This window comes from Eubalaena glacialis, chromosome 15, assembly GCF_028564815.1.
Source record: "Eubalaena glacialis isolate mEubGla1 chromosome 15, mEubGla1.1.hap2.+ XY, whole genome shotgun sequence".
Lineage (NCBI taxonomy): Eukaryota > Metazoa > Chordata > Mammalia > Artiodactyla > Balaenidae > Eubalaena > Eubalaena glacialis.
In genome coordinates, this window is record NC_083730.1 from 81332468 (window position 1) to 81357422 (window position 24955).

The window sequence follows — 24955 nt, forward strand, 5'->3', positions numbered from 1 at the left end:
TTTCTTGTTGCAGAGCACAGGCTCCAGACGCGCAGGCTCAGTAGTTGTGGCTCACGGGCCTAGTTGCTCCGCGGCATGTGGGATCTTCCCAGACCAGGGCTCGAACCCGTGTCCCCTGCATTGGCAGGCAGATTCTCAACCACTGCGCCACCAGGGAAGCCCTCCATCTCTTATAAGGACACTCGTTGTTGGATTTAGGGCCCACCCTGATCTGGTATGATCTAGTATGATCACCTTAATTACCTCTGCAAAGACCTTATTTCCTAATAGGGTCACATTTCAAGACTCCAAGTAGACATGAATTTTGGTGGGATGCTACTCAACCCTATTCTTTATAACAGGTTATTGAACCCAATGGGTACAAACAGAAAAGGGTTGAATTTTCCTCCAAAGACAGTTATCAGCCATATTCTTACAAATCTCCCTTTCCCAGCCCTTAGTGGCATCCTGGGCATATCCTATAGCTTTCTGGCCAGTTTCCAATATTAACAAGTCCCGTCCAGGTCTGGCCAGTATAAAACATCCAGTTTAGTCTCCCACCCTCCAACTCAATTTTGCCCCAGGGCCTGAGAAACCCAGGGTGGGCCTGGCCACCTCTTGCCCTGCTCCTCCCCTATGCTTCTGGTTGCCAGAGTGCACCAAATAGGGTGATTCCATGGGCAACCAAATTTGGCCAATGCTGCATTAAACCAAGTTACCCAGATGTCTTTACTTTAGACTCAGTTGACGTGTGAATACACATCCAAAAGCAGGTATTTTCCAACCGTATTCCGCCCAGGAAACTCTTGTTCCACAGAACACCCCGCCACCCTGGTGTTCCCCAGACCACGCTTTGGGAAATGCCACACTATATAAAATACCGCAAAATGCAAAGTACATTCACAACTATTATGTGTGCATAGCAAGAGAAGATGAGCTTTTGGGTAAATATACCAACTCTGGAGCATTTTTGTGATTTATTCAGAAAATTGGCTTCTGGATCACTGTGGACAAGACCCAACTTGGCTGGAAGACTGTAATCCCTCGGCAGAGCCACACGGACAGCTAAGCCGGCCAAATTTATTCTGAGAAAGGATAACTCTCATAGTGAAAGGCAAGAACTTTTAAGAAAAATTTATACTATAGTCTAGTCCTACAATGTATGCAATTGTGTTCTGTACATTCATTCAACAACAGGGACTCAGCAGAATAGTAATAATAACAATAATATGATAACAAGAGAAAAGATAGAATAAATACATGTAAGTGCCAGGCAAGGGTTCACCTGCCTCTCTTCGCTGGGGTCCATGCAGTAGTCTCAGCTCCAAGCACCTCTCAGCCCTTAGCATGAGTCCAGTGCTTAAATATCTGCTGTTTTCATCTAATACAGCCTCTAAAATTTGGCCAGCTTCATCGGTACTCAACTGAGCAATCAACAACCTTCTCCAATGCCGTAGAAACCCAGCTATGCTGGACTGACTGCAAGAAACCACGACAGCCTCCAATGTAATGTCTCTCCAAGGGCTTTCAAGGTTAATTTCTGATCATGGTCTGAATTCTATTAACTGTACAGCTGTACTATCACCTCCCATGTGACTCCCATGTAATCGCAAAGATGAATAGAAACTGGTTTTGTCTGTATTGTCAAGGCAAATATTTTCTGAAAGCCAGGACCAACCTTACAACTGGGTTCAGTAGGGGCCATCAAGGCAATAAGATTTGAAGAAAGTCAGTCACCATCACTCCATGCCCCATTTCCCATTCCCTCCCCACCCCATACTAAAAAAGCCTAGAGAAAAAAAAAACTTTTAAAATCTGATGATGTTGGGAATTCCCTGGTGGTCCGGTGGCTAGGACTCCCCACTTCCACTGCCCAGGGCCCGGGTTCAATCACTGATCAGGGAACTAAGATCCCGCAAGCTGTGCGGCTCAGCCAAAAAAAAAAAAAGTTAAAATCCGATGGTGTCACCTTAATGGGAAACTCTTTAATCCTCAGTAGTCTAGCAAGTTTATCAGTCTATCCACTTAGCCACCAGCTGCTAAAGGTCAGAGGGGGCAGGGATTCACAGCGGCCTGGGGAACATAGAGCCAGTTCTCACTCTCAATTTCGTCCCCTGCGTAAAATCTCCTACTGCCCACAGAATGATGTCCAAACTCAAGGACCTTTGTCTGCTGGACCCTGCCCACCTCATGAGCTGAGCACCCCAGGGCAGGGTCTGGTTCTCATTTACCTGCAGGTCTGCCCAGCACCTAGCACAGATTTTGGCAGATAAGCCAGAGCACAGGGAATAAAGAAATGTCAAACGAATGAAAAAGTATCCAGTATAAAACACAGGTAACACATAAGCAAGTCTCGTCATGATGTCATGTAAAAATTTTTTCTTAAAAAAAAAAAAAAAACTTAACTGGAGAGCAATTTAAATCTTTACCAAATGTCTCAGGGAACATCCAAAAAATCCTATTTATAATGTAAAGCAAAACTTCTCCTCCACAGCACCTGGCCCCCACATCTCTCTCAAATTCTCCCCAACTCTCTTTCAGATCTAACTTTTCTCATTTCCCCCCCCCCGCCCATCTCCGTTTCCAAATACAGCTCCCACTCTTTTCCAGAAGTATAGGGTAGCTGGCTAAAAGCATGAGCTCTGGGGCTCACCTTGCCGGGTACAAACTCAGTTCTGTCACTCTAATTTGAGCGGGAACCTGGCATGTAAGTGCCATAAATGCAACTTGTTATTTAAATCCTATTGGCTTCTCCATTATTCTTTTTTTTTTTTTTTTTTTTAACTTGGCCCGCTTTTCCATTAATGCAGTAAGAAATGTGTATGAGTTTCCTAGGGCTGCCAAAACAAATCACCATAAACTTCATGGCTTAAAACAATAAGAATTTATTCTCTCACAGTTCTGGAGGCTAGAAGTCCAAAATCAAGGTGGCAGTAAGGCTGTGCTCCCTCCAGAGGCTCCAGGGAAGATTTTTGCTCCTTGCCTCTTCCAGTTCCTGGTGGCTGTTAGCATTCCTGCGCTTGTGGCCACACAACTCCACTTCCTACCTCTGTCTTCACATGGCCTTTGCCTGTGGGTCTGTCCTCTGTGTGTCTTGTGAGAACATTTGTCATTGGATTTAGGGCCAGCCCAGATAAATCCGGGATTATCTCATTTCAAGATCCTTAATTTAATTACATCTGCAAAGACACTTTTTCTAAATAAAGTCACATTCACAGGTTCTGGGGGGTCAGGATATGGACGTGCCTTTTGCGGGGGGCCAGCATTCACCCACTACAAAATGACACTGGGTCCTTCCTTTTGTGGGTGGTGGACGGGGACAAGGCTGCACACTCCTGTAATTTTTTTCTTTTTTTTCTTAACTTTTAAATTCTTGTAACGATGAATATATCAAGTCATCAGCCAGCATCAGGTACTTGGCAATGCGGAAGGAAAGAGGCAGATGGCAGAAAGGCACCGTCAACTTTTCCTTTTCACTGACGTTCATCAACTCTTTCAACGATGCAAGTTTGCAGCCATTGCACACCTAATTGCAAGAGCTGCTGCATCTTACAATTAGGTGTGCAATGCAGGGGGTGAATTGGGCGCAAGAAACAGTGAGTTTCAGCCACATGGTCAGACCCTCAAGCAGCATCTCGGCTTTCCCACAGGGGGTGGTGAGCTGCATGCGCTGCTGGCCGCAGGGGGTGGGAGGAGGTGCGGTTCAGGTTAGTTATTTATTGATATTCTGTGTTAAGATTCCTGCCTTGGCTGCACTGAAGGGATCTGGGAGGCAGTGACTTCACGCGACTCAAACTGCAATCAGACAGCCTTTTGGCTCAATGTGTTTATCTACCCAGAACTATTTTTGGTGTGTGTTCATAGACGGCACACACTAAAGTATTTGGGATTTGAGATGCAAGCGTTAAAGAAGATTAAAGTTAGCTGCTAATGAGCATGCCCAGAATAGATACACTCTGTGTGTGTTTGTGTGTGTGTGTGCTCCATGTGTGTGCTCTGTTGTGTGTCTGCAAAGCAGATGTCTACAAGCCTGCCCTTAAGTGGCCTCACCAATGTCCCAGATCAGCTAAGATGTCCATGGATGGAAGATGGAAATGGATGAAAACTGGACTGTCTCAAAATACTGCCTTACCAGACACCCCAATCCCCTCAACTCTATTCTGCCTGTTCTTCAAAGCCTAGACCATTCCACCTTATCAAAGAGCCTCGCTTGACCACTCTCTGAACTCCCAGACCACAGGTAACAAATAGGTTTCATCTCCAGTACCAACCTGGATCAAACAGGCAGGGAACACCCAGAGCAGCATGTTGAGTGGGATGCTGAGAACATTCAGACCACACCATGGCTTAAAGCTTCTAAATGTCCCTGCTGCCTAGCCCAGGATCTAGATGGAGCAGGCACTTAATCCATACTTGTTCAGTAATTAATTTTCATTGTTTGGACTCTGAAATTAGCTCAGAAGAAAGGTCTCTCTCTGAAGCACAATTCCCTAAGGACTTCTGAGAGTAAACTTGGATGCCCACTAAAGGGTTGAGTGCCTGGGCTTGCTGGCCTGCCCTCTGTCTTCCCAGCCCTCCCCCCCATTCTGCACATGTCGTCGACCAAATCCTACGTGTGTACTGGGGAGTCCCCATCTAAGAGGTTGGCCCTGTAATTGTTCAGTGAGATAATAACATCAGGCTCATCCATCAAGCCTGCTTCTAATACTTTGGTTTTCCTAATGGAATGTAGTGTCCTTAAGAAGAAGAGAAGCACCATAATGTGAGGTTTTATGCAGGCTGGTTTCTAGCTGTGAGCTATGGACCTGAAATGATAGTTAAATCGATGAAGAGGCACTAAGCTATTGCCTCTGAATCTGGGTGTCCGTAAAACCCAAGTATTGACAGCCCTGAGTGGATGTGTTGCAGGCCGGCTCTTCCAGCCTTGATTGGGGCTCCCTTTCTCTCTCTCTCTCTCTGGACAGTAGCAGTCCAAGAGAAATGGAAATATGACGGCTCGCTGATAGTTTTCACAGTCTGCACAACAGACCACCCCCGCAACAAGACTCCAGATCAAGTGCTCTTCTCCATTCTGTGGATCTAGTGGGGAGAAATTAGCTCTCAGTGGTATTCCTACTAATGGAGAGAAGCAATTCCTCCCTGGTCTGGCTGTAATGGGTCTGGCAATGGACCAAGAGGCAGGAAGCCTGTCTTCTTCCCCAACATCTTTCCCCGTCTCGCGGCGTGACCTTAGCAGGTAACTTAACCTCTCAACTCCTTCGCTGCCTCATCTGTAATGATCCACCTTTATCACTTCATAGTCCTGCTCTAGGATAAATGAGACAAGCCTCTAAAAGCCATATTTTAGTCCCTAAGAAAGACCAGAACCAGGTAAATGCTAAGGGTAGCCATTTCCTTTGTTTTTGCTGTGTGCGTTACTAACTTGTGGGATTTTTAAAATAATGGCAAAAATGAATGGATTTATGCAATTGTTTTGTTTTTTCCTAGGTGCCTTGAGGCATATCTGGAGTACTGTTTTATTGTTCACCTCTTTTATGGAGTGGATATTGTTAAGCCCATTTCTTAGTCAGCAAACTAAGGGAGCTGGCTTTGAAGTGAGCCATGTGGACGGGCTGGAAGTAATTCCTACTCCTAATCTACTGTGGGGCTCTTCCCTGCCAATGCACAAGTCCCTAGGGGACACTCAGGGATACTGGCTCAGCCAATTGTTGAGCCACATCTCAGGCATTTTCCCACCCTCCCTCCACTCCAGCTATGCTGACCTTCTTTTACTTCTTTACAAGCACCAAATGCTTTCCAATCTCAAACTATGCACACCTGTTCTCTGTGTGGGAGGCCCTTCCTGCCCATGTTTCCTCTGGCCAATCCCTACCCATCCTTCAGGCCTCAGCTTCAATGTCACCTTTGCAGTGAAGTCTTCCATGACCCCCAGGCTTTGCCAAGTCCCCCCATCCTCTGCTCTCACAGGCACTATATTTGTCCTTTACAGAGCTTATCACACCTGTATCTAAATAATTGTTAGTTTAATGTCTGTCTTCCCCACTAATGATGAGTTCCATGAGGGTAAAAAACTGTTTGTCTTGTTCGTTACTGTGAATTCAGAACTGAGAAGGCACCCAGTAAAAATCTGTGGTATGAGAGGATGGATGGATGATGGATAGACGGATGGATGAAGGGAGGGAGGGATGGATGGATGAATAATAGATAAATAGGTGGATGAACGGATGACAGATAGATGTATAGATAATGGATGGATGGATGGATGGATGGATAGATGGATGGAGAAATAAATGGATGGATTAACGGACAGATAATGGATGATGTACAGATAGTGGATGGATGGATGAATGGATGGATGTAGTGTGTTTGTAAATGAGAGTGATCCAAATTACCAGTATTCATCATCAAGAGAAAGTTCTAAGTTCCAAATGTTCAGAGAAGCTTATGAATGCAGACCTAGGCTGTATGTCAGCAGGGTCACGCTCCCACTGACACTCTGGGTAGAATCCTTCTTTGCCTCGTCCTAGTTTCTGACGATGGCTGCCAATCCTTGGCGCTCCTTGGCTTGCAGCTACATTACTTGAATTCCTGCCTTTGTCTTCTCGCATTGTTTTCCCTCTTCTTATAAGGACACCAGTCATACTGGATTAAGGGTCCAGCCTACTCCAATATTACCTCATCTTAACTAATTACACCTGCAGCAACCTTGTTTCCAAACAAGGTCACATCCTGAGGTACCCTTGGTTAGGATTTCAAATGTACCTTTGCGGGGGGTACTCAGTTCAACCCATAACAATCTATGAAACAGCAGTGCCTCTCCCAGGTGTGTATCCTAGAGACACCCCTGCCTAGGATGACAAGGAGACACGCGTGAGGATGTTGGTGGAGGCCAGGTTTGTCACAGCAAGGAGCCAGAGGTGACCTACCTGTCCATGACAGGCGAAATAGATAAACCACATCCGATAAAGGCAGATCATGAAATAATATGCATCAGGCAGAAATAATACACTGGATTTGCATATATCACCATGGATAGATCTTAAAAACATAGCGTGAGATGAAAAAAGTAGGAACTAGACTGAGATTTATGATACAACCCCATGACATAAATTTAAAACACACACACCCAAAGAACAACATTATGCATGTTTCATAAGCACTGGAAAGTGGGTTGGAAAGTTTATGTTGTGTACATTGGAGTCGCTGCCCGCGGGAAGCAGGGAGAGTGGCAGCCCTAGATGAAGGCAGGCACGAGACGGGTCTGGGATGGACAAGTGCTGGGCCTGTGGCCTAAACCGGGACATGTGATTCTATGCATGTGTGCATCGGGGTCCGCATTTTACAAAGAGGGAAGAAATCCTGTAAGGGATAGATGAGTGATAATTGTGCTGAGGACCTGGGGGGAGTCCAGGGTCTTGCAAGGACACACAGCAGAGATACTTGATGTGCTCTGGAGCAGCAGGGAAGACTCTGTGGAGAAAACAGCGCTTACGCTAAGACCTGGAGAAGGACCAGAGTTGTGCTGGGTGGGGAAGAGCAGGACAGAAAGTTCCAGGCAGAAGGATCACATGTGTATGAGCCCAGGAAGGCCCAGGAAAGCCCAGGCTGGCCTGGGTGCGTCAGCCTGGGAGAAGGGCACAGTCCCCACGCCATCGCTCTGCCCTCCCCACCACCCCTAAGGAAGGACAGCGGACAGAGCTAGCTGTGGGTGTGTCACCTGCTCAGATGCCCACAGGGACCAGGTGGCAGAAATGAGTAAGTGACGCAGGTGCGTATGAAACACTTCCACAGAGAATTGCGGGTCTTCCTGTACTTCAAAACCACAGGGCTCTCCAAGTCTCTTTTTCCTCACTTTTGATGGAGACATGGGTGCCTGTTTTTTCTTTAAGAAAAAGAGCAGTGGAGTGTGATGAGAAGCAGCAGCTGACTCAGAGTTGGGGGAACGCTAGCGCGGGCTGGGGCCTGTGGAGGACCCGGAAAGGACACCCCAGCTGAAGGGGCAGCTGCCACTGAGCTTCAGACAATGCCTGCCTTCTCCCGAATGCAGTCCCAGTGTTGACAGCTCTTTCCTTTTTCAAGAGAAGCTGTTGCTCTGGATTTTCATGTGAAATCTTTTCCTTTTACCTGCTACTATCTAATCTAACCATAATGAAGTACCACATCACACCAACTAGGATGCTATCATAAAAGAAATAAAATGGGAAGTAACAAGTGTTGGGGAGGATGTGGAGAAATTGGAACACTCACACTTTGGTGGTGGGAATAAAAAGTGGCCCAGACACTGTGGAAAACAAAGTGGTGGTTTCTCAGAAAGTTAAACATAGAATTACCATGTGACCCAGCAATTCCACTCCTCGTTATGTGCCCAAAAGAACTGGAAGCAGGTGCTCAAACTAGCTCATCTACAAGCCTGTTCATAGCAGCATTATTCGCAAATAGCCAAAAGGTAGAAACAACCCAAAGTCCATGAATGGCTAAGTGCATAAACAAAATGTGGTCTATCCATACAATGGAATATTATTTGGCCATAAAAAGGAATGAGGTACTGACAGAGGCTACAACATGGATGAACCTCAAGAACATGATGCTAAATGAAAGAAGCCAGATACAAATGGTCACATAGTGTATGATTCCATTTATATATAGTGTCCAACATAGGCAAATCTATAGAGACAGAAAGCAGATTACTGGTTGCCAGGGGCTGGGGGGAGAGGGGAATGGGGACGAATGAATAATGGGTATGGGACTTCCTTTTGGGTGATGAAAGTTTTTTAGAACTAAATCAAGGTGGCAGTTGCACAAGATTGTGACTGTACTGAATGCCACCGAATTGTTCACTTTAAAATGGATAATTTCATATTATGTAAATTGCCCCTAAATTAAAAATACTAGAAAATATGTAATTCAAATATTTAAGAGAAAATATATAGGCCAAAAAAAACAAGCCCACAGACTGAATCTCAGGTCTGTGGTGCCCAGGTGTTAAGTCTGGTGCACTTAAGTAAGCCCCGAGAGACGATCTCGTGAAGAGCTGGGGGTTAGGATCCCTGTTTTAACTGGGAGGAAACTGAGGCTCCAAGAGATAAAGGGACTGGATGAGGGTCAAGGGCAGGAGCTGGGGCTGGGGGCCAGAGTGTGGTCTCCAAGCAAACTGATCCCATGTTCCGTGTGCTGGGGCTGAGGGCTGGGAAAAGCACAAGAGGGGCAACAGCTACTGAAGCAGGTGGTGGTCAGAGGCCCTGTCAGAGCTGCAAGTTCAGACAAGAACCATGCGTGTCGAGACTCCCTTGGAACTGTCCCCTCCTCCCCACAAGGCTGGGGGCTCTCGTTCCGAATTTAAGGCAGTTCAGAAGACCCATGCTGAACACTTACTGTGCACAAGGTTTGTGCTACGTGTGAAAATCATACAAGTACCAAGTCTGACGCCTAAGGGTTCACTCTGTGCAAAGCCCATTCTACACAGGGGCCTCTCGGATGCTTGCAGCAACTCTATGAGGCAGGAGCAGGACTGGCACACCCTGCGAGCGTTGACTTACACCAATTCAGCCATACACCGTTGGCCAAAAAGAAGAGAGAGAAATGCTCATTGAAAGGGTGTGGACAATGCCCCCTGTCTTGTCCGCATGTGGACTTGCCACACAGGAAGCATGGAAATGGAATATATGGACCTGCTCATCTGCAGTCTCCAATCCTGGGAGCCTTTCCTGTGATAAACAGCTGTCTGCGCTAAGTGTGATTCTAGAACAAGGTTTCTCAACCCTTCAGGGGGAGGGCGGTCTATCAGATTTTCAGGTATGTTTTTGCCTTCACCCTGGCTTTAGAATCTAGTACCCATACACACTGCAACTCACAAGTAGTAGTATTATCCCATTCCACAGGTGAGAAGACAGAGGATCACAGGGAATAAGTTACTTGCCCAAGGTCTCTGAGCTAGTAAATGATGAAGAAGAGATTTGAGCTCAATCTGTTTTACCCTAAAACTCCTTCCTTTTTTCTACACTATATTGCCTCCCTATCTGCAAGAGAGGCCCAAAGGAAATCAGCATGCCAGAACATAGAGACTCTTCAGAGACTCTCACTCCTGGAGGTGGCAGTGAGCAGTCATCTGCATACCTCTTGGTTCTGGATGAGGCCACAAGTAAATTCAAATACAAAAAGATATGTCCTGAGCTGTGTAATACTTAGGATTCATCTGATTGCAAGAGATAGAACCTAACTCAGACTGGCTTAAATCAAAAAAGGAATGTATTGACTCATATAACTGGAAAGATCATGGGATGATGGCTTCAGGCATGTCTGAATCAAGGGCCTCAAATGGTCAGAACACAGTCTGTTTGTTGGTTTGTTTGCTTTCTTCTGTGTTGGCTTTATTCTCAGGAGATTCTTCCTTCCTTTACATAAAGAGATCCACCAGCATCACCATGTTTAAAATTTGACCACTTAGAAACCCAGCAGAAAGATTTTCTCCATCCCAATAATTCCACCAACATCCCTGAAGTTGGCTCTGATGATCTCAGCTTGGGTCCCGTGAACATCCAGGAACTAATCACTATGGCCAGGGGTGTGTGAGATTCTCCATGATCAGTCCTGGGCCACGAACTCACCTCCAGAGTTTGAGAGTAAGGTGAGCCCGAAATCTTTACAGAAAAGAGTCGGATGCTGTGGCCAGAAGGCAAGGGATCAGGCTTAGGCAGGTGAAGCAGACGGACTAAGTGCCATCCTGGAACACCAAGAACTGGGCTGGGCATGTTCAATACATGATGTCATGTCACGACAACCCTGTATCATTACTGCTGTTTCACGAGGCTCAGAGAGGCTCAACATCGTGGCCAACACCTCACTTCCAGGTGAGGAGACAGCCCTCCCTGCCCAGAGGCATTCTGCTCTTAGGTAGCGGAGCTAGGACTTGAAGCCAGATCTGTCTGACTCGAAGTCCACAGTTTGCTCCTGCCCCAGAGGAACCCCTCCAAGCTGGCGAGCCCCATGAAGCCTTTTCAGCACTTCGTGCCAGTCCCTTAACTTGCAAACCCGGTCAGCGAGTTCTTTATTTCCACACACGGTGCTATTAAACTAATGGCTCTGGGCACTACAAGCTGGCCTCTGAGCAGTCAAGCCTTCCCCACGTTCTGCCTTGCAAAGAAATACATTAGAAAGTCCAGTAGCCGAGGCCCAGGTGGAAACATTTACCGGCCGCCATTTTGTTTCAGGATGGCAAAAGGCACCTCACACCCTGAACTTGAGCTCCTTGTACAGCCTCTAGTCGAGAGCTAAAGGCGGCGGGGGTCAGTCACCTCCTAGAAAGGCCCCTTGTAAAGGGCGGTGGCAGCCCTCATCAGGCAAAAAAGCGGAGAAGCCAGGGTTGAAATAGAGGCCTCTTTCTGTTTGGTCAATAAGCAGCTGTGAAGGATGCGTAGGACGGAGCTAAATTTATTTGTTCCTTTCTTTCTCGGAACAGCAGCAACGAGGCTCAGAATGCAGCTGTCTCGCTCTCCCGTGAGCCTTCTGCAGGCACCAGCATGCACAGACGTTGGCTCTCCAGGACGCAAATTTTTTTTTTTTCCGGTTGGTTCCCTTCCTGCTGCAGGCAGGACTTCCAGGGCCTCTCTCCAGAGGGTAAAACTTTGGAGCTGCCTCCCAGGCCCAGGGTGAAATCATTACCTTTTAAAAAGAGACGGGCTGCTGAATGTAGATACCCTGGCTCTTGTGGCCACACCCTGGAAAACCACAGAAGTCCCGCCCGCCTCTGCTTTCACTGCTCAGACCTGTGGGAAACTTGTAAGACACAGCCGTGTGGGGAGGGGGTGTGGGCATCTTGGGAGGGGCCTCCCACATACAAAGCCAGGCTGGTTTGCCAGAGTCCTTTCTGGAATCCATCTGCCTTCGGAAAGCCTAGCTGAGGGCCACCTTCAGACAGGCCTTGAGCATACTGGTCGAAGCGGGAGTTTTTTAAGAAGTGCTTTGTTGAGACTTTCGAAAGGTCCCCGCGGGTGGGGAAGTGAAAGGAGGAGGGGACATGGGGGAAGAAACTGCTCCTTTATTTCTAGCCTTGCTTGAACGGCTTCTTGACGGTTACTGCTACGGTTCTGCTGAGTCAGAAGCATCCCCAGCTGCTCGCCGGAAACACAGCTGTTAGGCGAAAATAACCACAGAGCCCAGCACTGAGCGTCGTGCACCTTCCAGAAAAGAGGGCAGAAAACCTCAAAACAGAAGAGAAAAGTACAAAACAATAAAAGAGGCACTGTCAAAAACCCACCACGGCTCACTCACTCAGCCAAGCCTGTGGCTCTCTCCACATCGGTCACAGCTCAGAGATGGAACAAAGTTTGGCAGCTTTTCTGTAGTAGCAGGTTAAGTAGTGCCCCCTTTCCCCCAAAAGGGAGATGTCTGTATCCTAACCACTGGAACCTGTGTATGTGACCTTACTTGGAAAAGGAGTCTTTTCAGATGTAACAAACTTAAGGATCTCAAGATGAGGTCATCTTGGATTACCTGGGTGGGCCCTACATTCAATGACAGGTGTCCTTAGGAGAGTGGGGCAAAGGGAGATTAGACACTCAGAAGAGAACATACACACAGACACACAGAGGGGAAGGCCAGGTGAAGACAGGGGAAGATTGGACTTTATGCAGCTCCAAGCCAAGGAACACCAAGGATTTGGTATGGCAGCCACAGGAAACTAACAAAGCCACCATGGCTTCCATTTGCCAGGTCTTCTCCCCACCACCCCTTTCCCCTTGTCCAGACTGAAAACATTCATAGTATCTTGGTCGCAAGGTGTCTTACATAAACATTGAGGTTCCCTTTCCTGTGGGCTTAGTAATTATCAGGAAGTAGGATCATGCCTCAAGGACTCCAGGGTCTAGGGAGGAGCTGGGATCCCTAGGTCTAGGTAAGACTCTGCCACAAACAGAGACGCAGGTGTGTGACCTCATAACCAGCCACCATTCACTGATGTAGCAGAGCATGGTGCGTTAGAAAACGGGCTCTGGGTTTGAATACTGGTTCTGCCACTTACTAGCTGTGTGGCCTGGGGTAAGCTACTTAACTTCTCTGGGCCTCAGTTTCCTCACTGATACAATGGGGAGATGACCCATTATACATTGGGGATCCATCTGTACAATGGAGAGGTGAGCTGAAAACCATCCTGCTATTAAACATATAGAGAGATGTTGAAAAGAATAATTACTGTTAATGCATAACAAAGTTTCTAAGGAAATCGGGGTAATTCCCAGGGGCCAAAAATAAAGAAGGAAAGAAAGCCCAAAGTTGATAGTGCAGTACCTGAAGTGACTGGGGACAGGAGGCACCACCTTGGGTCACACAAGGCTGGGAGCTCGAACTAGAAAACCATCATAAAGCTGGGTCCTTCATGAGCTTCCATCCTGATACAGTTGTAAGGATTAAGTGAGTTGTTACATGCAAAGTTGTACTTGGATGAGGCTGTACTCAACAGCTCTTATTGTTTAGTGTTTTATACAAGTGTAGTAACTGTCTATTTTTTTTGGCAATTCAGCATCTATGACACCATATTTTGGTAACAGCATCCCAATTTATCTTTGGGAGAGCATCTCTCTTCCACCCCCCTGGAAGGAGGATATACAACTCAGACCTGGCCAGTCAGAGTCAGGAATTACTCAGGGATGGGTGTGTGATCCTAAGTGGGTTAATCAGACTGAATAATGGTTGAAATACGGGGAAAGAGAAATTCACTTTCTCTTGGGTCTGCATCTGAGTGGGATATGAGCCTGGAGCTGCTGGATGCTATCTCTGCCACTATCTGGGACAGCCTGCCTGAGGATGAGGTCAAAACCAAGGAAAGCAAAGATGAGAGATTCCCAATGACATTGTCTGAGTTCCTGGATCCAGCAGAGCCTGAAACCAACAGTACCTCCAAACTTCTGCCCTCCTTCCATACTGAGAGTCCAATTACATGTAGGGTCAGCCATCTAATATTGTTTCAGAGTCTCTGATGCTGTGGTCATTTTTCTCCTAGTCTTTTTTCTCCCTGTGCTACAGTTTGAATAACTTCTATTATTGTGTCAACATGTGTACTAATTTTTTCTTATGCAACTTGTAATGTGCTGTTGTTTAATATGCTAAGAATATGTTTAATATGCTGTTTAATATGTAAACCTATCCAGTGAATTTTACATTTTAGATATTGTATATTTCCTTTCTAGAAGTTTCATTTGGTTCTTTAAAATTTTTTTCTTTCACTTCTCATTATGTTCATGTTTTCCTTTAAATCTTTGAACATATTTCTAATAGCTGTTTTAAAGTCCTTGTCTGTTAATTACACCATCTTTATCATTTTGAATCTGTTTATAGTGACTGATATTTCTCTTGGTAATGGTTCACATTTCTATGCTTCTTCCTTAGATGTCTAGTAATTTTTTATTAGATGTTAGATATTATTAATGTTATGAATTGAATGTCTAGATTTTGTTGTTGATTTTGGAGGGAAGTTAAGTTATTTACTGGTCAGCTTGATTTTTTGAGGCTTTTTGAAAAGCTTTGTTGGGGTGGATCTAGAGGAGCCTTTCTTCTAAGGCTAGTTTAGCCCTACTACTAAGGTCTGACCTCACTGTGGTCTCTAATGAATGCACTGGATGTTCAATAGGTTATTCCCATGCTGGCTTGCTGAAATTTGAATGTCCCCCAATCCCATAAGAGCTCTGGGAATTATTTAGTGTATACTTCCACAGTAGTTGTTCTTTGCCATCTTTGTAGCATTTTATCCAAAGCCTGAGCAACTTAGTATTCAGCCAATGACTCAAAGGGCTCCTTATACAGATTTCTGGCACTGTTTATCTATGTAGTACCTTCTTCTCTGGAACTCTGCCTCACAAATTCCAGCCTCATCAACCTCTGCATATGATCATCTATGTCTCCTCAACTCAAAGAGGCCACTATGCTCTGCTTAGAATCATCCTTCCTGTGCTGCAATATAAAAAGTACTTCCAGGCAGAAAGGTGATCACAGGCCCACTCATTTGCATCCTTTCTTTCAGGCTCACAGTTCTGCACAGCCTGTTGCCCAATGTCTGAAACCAGTTGTTTCATATATTTTGTCCAGTTTTCTAGTTGTGTACAGCTGGAAAACAAGTCTGGTGCCAGTTACTTCATTATGGCCAGAGGCAGAAGGTTACTCTAACTAACTTGAGAGAAAAAAAAAGTATGCATTGGAAGGGCCTAAGGAGATTCACAGAATAGATGTAATAGCCAAAGAACAGTCCTTAGAAGGCCACAGCAGTTCTGGAGACCCAGGGGAACTAAGAGACAGTCTCTTCTGGGCACAGACACCTGGATGAATGAGCTCCAACCCTGTGGAGTCCTTCAAGACTCAAATTTCTGGGAGAATATATCTGGACAAGCCACAGTCATGGGCTTATATCTTGGCCAGAGGAGAGTAAGGCACTCTGATTAATGACACTACCAAGACGACATCCAGGACTTCTCTGGTGGCGCAGTGGTTAAGAATCAGCCTGCCAGTGCAGGGGACACAGGTTCGAGCCCTGGTCCGGGAAGATCCCACGTGCTGCGGAGCAACTAAGCCCGTGCGCCACAACTACTGAGTCTGCACTCTAGAGCCCGCGAGCCACAACTACTGAGTCCATGTGCCACAACTACTGAAGCCCGCGCACCTAGAGCCCGTGCTCCACAACAGGAGAAGCCACCGCAATGAGAAGCCCACACGCCACAATGAAGAGTAGCCCCCGCTCACTGCAACTAGAGAAAGCCCGTATGCAGCAACGAAGACCCAATGCAGCCATAAATAAATAAATAATCTGTACAATTGATTGTATTTAAACAAACAAACAAACAAAAAGACGACATCCAATGGGGGAGGATGGATCACCAAAACAAAACTGGGTTGCTCTTTCCAGAAGAAAGGAGAATGGCTGATAGGCAAGCAAAAACAATAGACACAGTACCCAACGTCCACTAGAGAACATCTTTAAGAACGGTTGACTTTTAAACTCAGAGCCTTGGCGTTTATTTTTGCTGTTTCCACACTAGACTGCATAGCTGTCCTTCCCCTGAAATCCCTACCTTCCCCTGCAACACAGAAAGACTTTCCCAGCGACAATTGCACTTTATGGGCAACATATAGACAATATGAACTTCACATGAGGCGAGAAACATCAGTTTAGGGCTCACTGGTAACAGATTCTCTGAGTCTGCCAAGGTTCAGGGAAGACTTCCAGAGAATAAAACTCATGGGATGGGGGTGGGGGAGGCAGCTTGAACCTGTGTCCTGGGAACAGAGCAAGGAACAGAACGTGTCCATTCCCCTTCCCCTACTCATAACCAGCCAGAGCTGGAAGCTCTGTATCTGAAAGAGAATGTTTTGTGTTTCAAGAGTGAGTATGAGGTGGCTGCAGGCTGGTTTATCCAGCGACATAATTCAACCAAACATATAGACAAATGCGTCAACAGGTAAGGGAACCAGATGTTGTCTGCTGAGATTGTTCTGAGGAAATGCTGCCACCCTCACTCTGCCTACAGGTTAATCAGATACTCTGTGTGTGTGTGTGTGTGTGTGTGTGTGTATTTGTGAAAGTTCTACAAAACTCATCACCTGAGGTTCTTAAAATTTCCACAGACATTATTTTCTTGTATAATCATAACCATTTCGGAGACGGAAAATCAGAGGTACAGTACGTGGAACGGTGAGTCAGTGATAAAACCAAGAATCAAGTTCACGACTGCAGCATAAAGTTCTCCTGATGCCTTGAAAACAATTTTGAAAGCATGGGCAGGGGGGAGCAGGGAGGTAAGAGAGAGGGGAGAGAGAAAGATAAAAAGGAAAACAAGTCTTCACAGGTGCTGGGTTTTCAGAGTGTTGAGAGATGCTGTTTGTATACAATCAAGATTTAAATTGAAATCATAGTCAAGTAAAAGCACATCGAATCACGTGGCTACGTTTTTTTTTTCTCCAGCTTTCTTTATTAACTGCATCCATTGTCTGGTTCAACTTAGAAAGAAGTCTTTTCATTCCTTGTTGGGGCTTTTTCTTTCCCAAGAAAGAAATCGTGGTACGTTCCCGGTGACTAAGCTCGCCTCCCAGGTCATTGGGAAAAAGATATGGGGATTAGGATAGCCTTCTGGGGAGGTTTCTGGAGCCTGTGAGGTCTGTAGAGGACAAAAGATCATGTTCACTGCTGTATTTCGGAGCCAAGCACAATGCCCGATCCATGGTAGGTGTTCAGGAAATTATTTGTCAAACGAAAGAACGATGGAGTGAATGTGAATCTTCAGTCACTCCTACCCTACATATTCGCCAAAACAGACCCCAGGGCTTCCAGGGATTCGCACATTTTTTCCATTCTTTGTTGTCCTGGCGATTGTCTCCTCACCCTTTTAAGGCAATGGATCTTAACCTTTTGTGGGTCATGAACTCTTCTGAGAATCTGATGAGAGCAGTGGAGCCTCTTCTCAAAAAATGCACAGACTCAGACACTCGAATTTGCAGATCCTGTCCAGCTGTGAGCAAGCACCCTGAACCTCACCCACAGTCTCAGCCAAACAATCCCAACCTTCCTCTCCTTCTTCCCCACAAAGTTATTTGCTCCTTCTCTGGGTTCCCACAGCACTTTCTTTTTAGTTCGAAACAACAATAGTTTATTTTGGGACTTCCCTGATGGCACAGTGGTTAAGAATCCGCCTGCCAGTGCAGGGGACACAGCTTCGAGCCCTGGTCTGGGAAGATCCCACATGCTGCGGAGCAACTAAGCCTGTGGGCCACAACTACTGAACCTGCACTCTAGAGCCCGCGAGCCACAACTACTGAAGCCTGTGCGCCCTAGAGCCTGCACGCCGCAACTACTGAGCCCATGCACTGCAACTACTGAAGCCCACGTGCCTAGAGTCTGTGCTCTGCAACAAGAGAAGCCACCGCATGAGAAGCCCACTCACCGCAACGAAGAGTAGCCCCTGCTGGCTGCAACTAGAGAAAGCCCACGCGCAGCAATGAAGACCCAATGCAGCCAAAAAAAACCCACAATAGTTTATTTTGCTCACACATCTGTCATTTGGGCAGGGCTCAGAGGTACCCTCCACTCTGTTAGCTGGGGTGGGTTGAGACTGCAGCTGGAATCATCCAAAGACTCTCTCACCTACCTGTACCTGGAGGTTGATGCTGGAAAGGCCTAGACAGCCAGGAGCAGTAGCCAGGGTCCTGGGGCAGCTCTGCCTGTCTCTCTCTCTCTACTCAGTCTCTCTGGAACGTCCAGAGCACTTTACACCTACTTCTTTTACAATTTAACACACAATACTGTAGTGATTATTTATGCCTGTTGATGGTGGTAATTTACTTAGTCTGTTTCACCAACAGCAGCACTGTACGTCCACCGGGGAAGACAACCACAGCGTGTTCATCTCTATTTCCCCAGGGCCCTAATGGGTACCTTGCATATGGTAAGCATGTAATATACACTAGTGGGATTACATATGTAGGTATGTGCTTATCTTATTATTATGCTCCACTACATTTCAGAAACAGGATTAGAAGGTAGCCTATTTACATACATCAATACAACATAATAAAAAATTTTAAACAAGGAAATGGGGACTCAGTGAAAAGGTAGGAAAATATGTTGAAATAAAGGATAAGATCGGTACCCAAAATATATACCACAGATTTCTATACCATTATTGGCAGTGACCCAGAAATCTGGTTTGAGCATCCTGGCAGTATGGGCAAAGAGGGAAACAAAACTGATGGTGTTGGATATAAGCAAACTGATTGCTTAGGAAAGCACAGCTTCTACTAGTAAAATTGCAACCACCTGGCATTAAAAATGATAGCAAGTTTATGCTCAATGCAGGTTAAGGGAAGTTCAATACAAGCCAACCTATAAGTGGCCAAAACAAAGGAATAAAAGGCTGCAATCCTCTGAGAGTCTGGTTTTATCCATGGAAAAATGTAAGGCTATCTAGTCCAGCTTTTCCTAAAGGACATATGATGGAATACCAGTCCTGGAGAAGCCCTGCCCACAAAGGGTTCTGCAGTCAAGGAAAGGTGGGAAACCCCCCATGGCTTCCTCTTGGGACCTCACAGTGAACACTAGCATTTTAAAGGCTCTGAGAAGTCCTGCAGTAAAGAAATCCAGCACTTCCCAAGCTCCTTTGCCCACTGTTGTGCAAGAACCTAGGGACAGTCTCCAAACGGGACCTAGGTCCATTGATCCTACTTGTAAAGAGTGTTTCTTTCTCATAAGAACAGGTAAGATGAACAGACTGCCATTCTTAAGCAAGGTATGCCAATATGTCTTTCCTTTGTCCCTTCTTAAAAGGACCTAGGAAGGAAACAAAGTAGTATGTTCAAATCTCTTCCTTAAAGCACCTTTATTTAAACTCCTCTTTGCTCTTTTTTTCTAGGCATGACTTCAAATAAATAAATGATTTTTGGAAAAGAAATTGGTCACTCAAATTCCAAATAAGGCAGAAGAAAGGTGTGATGGACCGTCACTAAAAGCCCACAATTTCTGCCCCTGAGAAACTAAAGAGGGGTCAGCATACCCCTTTTCCTTGCTGGTCACCTCTGTAGATGTCAGATAAGACCCCTCAGTTACCCATAACCATAGCCATGTCCTTGGCTACCCATAACTGAGCGCTAAATGAGCAGTACTTACTCAGACCAGTCAGAAAACAAGAGTCGCACCTTTGGCTGATGGCGGGGAGCAGCAAGGGCAATAACTGTCTGTTTGTTTTGGCATCGCCTATGAAAAGAAATTAAGGGTGTGTGTTACCCTTTGTCCAGTTTCTGTCTCTTGGTACACTAGCATTTCCATCTCAAAAGAATCCAAGTGTGAGCTAGTTCAAAAAGGGAAAGCATGCCTGATTTTGGCAGGCCATGGAACAATCTCAGAGTCCTTTCTTCACAAAGCACTTGTTAATATCCTACTTAATATTCTACGGAACACTCGGTAGAAAACTAATGAAATGAATGGAGGGACTGCACAGCCTTTAAGATCGATTCTCAAACTAGGTTCCATGGAGCACCAGTGGTTCCCCCAGTGTCTCAGGGGCTGCTGGAAGAGAGGGGAAGAGGCCCCTCTCAGGCAGAGACCTGAGCCCCCAGACCCAATTCAACCACATCAGTTTCTCTTTTTTCAACCCAAGGACGTATTTGGAAAAAAAGGGGGGGGGTTCGGTTACTTAAATTAGAAAATGTTTGAGAACCACTGCTTAAATAAAGCTCCACATATATTATTTCTCAGAGCTGAGATTCTGATAAGAATTGAAAAGTTAACAGTTTTAGTTATATTCTTAGCAAGAACCTAGTGGGCAGAAATTTAATTTTTTTTTTAATCAAAAGCAGAGCCATGGCAAAACATATGATAAACAAAGAAAATATTTGCAGCTGTATAATTAATAAAGAGCTAATATGCTTAGGTTATAAAATGATCCTACAATTAATAAGGAAAAGACCAATAACCCAGTAGAAACATGGGCCAAGGCTACAGAAATTGACAGAAGCAGAAATGCAAATATTCAATAAACATATGAAAAGATGCTCAGGCTCACTTGTCAGGGAAATGCAAATGAGAACAATGAGATACTATTTTTTACCCATCAGATTGGCAAAAATGGAAAATATGTGTAACATCCAGAGCTGGCGAGGGTGTAAGGAATCTAGTTCTCTCAAACACCATTGGGGGAGGACTGTAAATTATTATAAAGTGGTGGAAAATCAACTGTTGGTATTTTTGAAAATTTAAACTGTAGCCCGGCACTCCCACTTCTGGGAATATATACACCAGAAATGAAAATGCCAGTGTATAAAGACATAAATATATGAAGAAGTATATCACAGCATCATTTGTAATAGTTAAAAAAAAAAAAAAAACCTGGAAGCAATCTGAATGTACATTAATAGGAAAATTGTTGAAAAAAATCAGGATGTATTTATATTAAGGAACACAGTACAGATATCAAAAATTATAAAATAAAATTGTACACATTGACTGGGAGATATGCCTGTGACACCTTGTTAAATAGAATAAAAGCAAAAGTGATCCTATTTTTATTAAAAAAAAAAAAAAAAAAAGACCAAAATAAATCACACCCAGTAAGTGGGTTTCTATATGTTTTTATAAATAAAGAAAACAGTAGGGAAACATTTATACCTAATTGCTAGCACTGATTGCATCAGGGAGCTGGACTGGAGAGGAGTGGTGAGACTATTAATTTTATTTTAGATACTTTATTATTTGAAATGTTACAAAAGATATGTATTACTTTTGTAATTCAAATGACCAGAATTTTTAAAAACAGAATTAGGATAGGAAATTCAAAGCAAATCAAATTACTTTGACAGTCACTGGAAGGCAGAGTGGGGCTGGCCTTCTGGTATGGGGTCTTAAAGCACTAAACCCAAGGAGATATACAGCTAATAGAAGGCACCCCAACTATGCAAGGGAGTAGACTGAAGGAGAGCCTTTTAATAGGGCTGACATTTTCCTTGAAAAACAGTCCTGACTCTTCTCTAATATAAGCAGAAGGATTGAATGAGACCCCAAAGTGATAGGCTATAGAAAAGGAGTCAGCAAATTTTTTTCTGTAAAAGACCAAATAGTATGTATGTTAGGGTTTGTGGCCCATTTGGTCTCTGTCACAACTACTCAACTCTGTCATTGTAGCACATCAACAGCCATAGACAGTATGCAAATGAAATGGGCATGGCTGTGTCTCAATAAAACTTTGTTTATAGGGACTTCCCTGGTGGTCCAGTGGGTAAGACTCCACGCTCCCAATGCAGGGGGCCTGGGTTCGATCCCTGGTCGTGGAACTAGATCCCGCACGCATGCCGCAGCTAAGAGTCTGCATGCCACAACTAAGAGTCCGCATGCCACAATTAAGAAGTGTGCACGCCGCAACTAAAGATCCCACATGCCACAACTAAGACCCAGCGCAACCACAATAAATAAATAAATAAATATTTTTAAAAAAACCTTTATTTATAAAACAGGTAATGGGTGGATTTGACCCAGGGGCTAGAGTTTGCTGACCTCTGCTACAGAACATGGACATAATTATTTTTTAAAAGCAAACTATTTCATTGAAGTATACCTCAAGATATACTTAAAGTGATGAAAGAGAAAAACCTACAACCAAGATTACTCTACCCAGCAAGGATCTCATTCATATTTGACAGAGAAATCAAAAGCTTTTGAGACAAGCAAAAGCTAAGAGAATTCAGCACCACTAAATCAGCTTTACAACAAATGCTAAAGAAACTTCTCTAGGCGGGAAGCACAAGAGAAGAAAAATACCCACAAACACAAACCCCAAACAATTAAGAAAATGGTAATAGGAACATACATATCGATAATAACCTTGAACGTAAATGGACTAAATGCCCCAACCAAAAGACACAGACTGGCTGAATGGCTACAAAAACAAGACCCATATATATGCTGTCTACAAGAGACCCACTTCAGACCAAGGGACACATACAGACTGAAAGTGAAGGAATGGAAAAAGATATTCCATGCAAATGGAAATCTAAAGAAAGCTGGAGTAGCAATACCCGTATCAGATAAAATAGACTTTAAAATAAAGACTGTTACAAGAGATAAAGAAGGACACTACATAACAGTCAAGGAATCAATCCAAGAGGAAGATATAACAATTATGAATCTTTATGCACCCAACATTGGAGCACCTCAATACATAAGGCAAATGCTAACAACCATGAAAAGGGAAATCGACAGTAACACAATAATAGTAGGGGACTTTAACACTCCACTTACACCAATGGACAGATCATCCAAACAGAAAATAAATAAGGAAACACAAGCTTTAAATGACACAATAGACCAGATAGATTTAAATGATATTTATAGAACATTCCACCCAAAAGTGGCAGAATGCACTTTCTTCTCAAGTGCACATGGAACATCCTCCAGGATAGATCACATCTTGCTTGGGTCACAAATCAAGCCTTGGAAAATTTAAGAAAATTGAAATCATATCAAGCATTTTTTCTGACCAAAACGCTATGAGATTGGAAATCAATTATAGGAAAAAAACTGTAAAAAACACAAATACATGGAGGCTAAACAGTGCACTACTAAATAACCAACAGATCACTGAAGAAATCAAAGAAGAAATAAAAAAATACATAGAGACAAATGACAACAAAAACACAATGGCCCAAAACCTATGGGACGCAGCAAAAGCAGTTCTAAGAGGAAAGCTTATGGCAATTCAATCTCACCTCAAGAAACAAGAAAAATCTCAAATAAATAATTTAACCCTACACGTAAACCAACTAGAGAAAGAAGAACAAAGAAAACCCAAAGTCAGCAGAAGGAAAGAAATCATAAAGATCAGAGCAGAAATAAATGAAATAGAAATGAAGAAAACAATAGCAAAGATCAATAAAACTAAAAGCTGGTTCTTTGAGAAGATAAAAAAAATTGATAAACCCTTAACCAGACTCATCAAGAAAAAAGGGAGAGGACACAAATCGATAAAATTAGAAATGAAAAAGGAGAAATCACAACTGACACTGCAGAAATACAAAGGATTATAAGAGACTACTACAAACAACTATATGCCAATAAAATGGACAACCACGAAGAAACGGACAAATTCTTGGAAGGGTACAATTTCCAAGACTGAATCAGGAAGAATTAGAAAATATAAACAGACCTATCACAAATAATGAAATTGAAACTGTAATTAAAAATCGTCCAACAAACAAAAGTCCAGGACCAGATGGCCTCACAGGCGAATTCTATCAAACATTTAGAGAAGAGCTAACACTGATCCTTCTCAAACTCTTCCAAAAAACTGCAGAGGGAGGAACACTCCCAAATTCATTCTAGAAAGCCACCATCACCCTGATATCAAAACCAGAAAAAGATATCACAAAAAAAGAAAATTATAGACCAGTATCACTGATGAACATAGATGCAAAAATCCTGAACAAAATACTAGCAAACAGAATCCAACAACATATTAAAAGGATCATGCACCATGATCAAGTAGGATTTATCCCAGGGATGCAAGGATTCTTCAGTATATGCAAATCAACCAGTGTGATACACCATATTAACAAATTAAGGAATAAAAACCATATGATCATCTCAATAGATGCAGAAAAAGCTTCTGACAAAATTCAACACCCATTTATGATAAAAACTCTCCAGAAAATGGGCATAGAGGGAACCTGCCTCAACATAATAAAGGCCATATATGACAAACCCACAGCAAACATCATACTCAATGGTGAAAAACTGAAACCATTTGCTCTAAAATCAGGAACAAGACAAGGATGCCCACTCTCGCCACTCTTATTCAACATAGTTTTGGAAGTCCTAGCCACGGCAATCAGAGAAGAAAAAGAAATAAAAGGAATACAAATTGGAAAAGAAGAAGTAAAACTGTCACTGTTTGCAGATGACATGATACTATACACAGAAAATCCTAAAGGTGCCACCAGAAAACTACTAGAACTAATCAATCAATTTGGTAATGCTGCAGGATACAAAAGTAATGCACAGAAATCTCTGGTATTCCTATACACTAACAATGAAAAATCAGAAAGAGAAAATAAGGAAACAATCCCATTTACCATTGCAACAAAAAGAATAAATAGGAATAAACCTACCTAAGGAGGCGAAAGACTTGTACTCAGAAAACTATAAAACAGTGATGAAAGAAATCAAAGATGACATAAACAGATGGAGAAATATACCATGTTCTTGGATTGGAAGAATCAATATTGTGAAAATGACTAAACTACCCAAAGCAATCTACAGATTCAATACAATCCCTATCAAACTACCAATGGCATTTTTCACAGAATTAGAACAAAAAATTTTACAATTCATATGGAAACACAAAAGACCCCGAATAGCCAAAGCAATGTTGAGAAAGAAAAACGGAGCTGGAGGAATCAGCTTCCCTGACTTCAAACTATACTACAAAGCTACAGTAATCAAGGGGCTTTCATGGTGGTG

At 43.9% G+C, this 24955-nt stretch overlaps 1 protein-coding gene across 4 annotated transcripts in view; it reads right to left on the bottom strand.

Moving 5' to 3' along the window:
* The window catches only part of SPRING1 (SREBF pathway regulator in golgi 1), a 270150-nt gene that overhangs the window by 124607 nt on the left and 120588 nt on the right, over nt 1-24955 (bottom strand). The window contains exon 5 of one of the 4 annotated variants that reach the window (XM_061169845.1): nt 19616-19702. The exons of 2 other annotated variants lie outside the window; for them this stretch is intronic. In XM_061169845.1, coding sequence (XP_061025828.1) covers nt 19625-19702 — 78 coding nt within the window. In that variant the 3' untranslated portion in view covers nt 19616-19624. The remainder of the gene's footprint in view (nt 1-19615; nt 19703-24955) is intronic. One more of the 4 variants, XM_061169842.1, reaches the window with a different exon arrangement.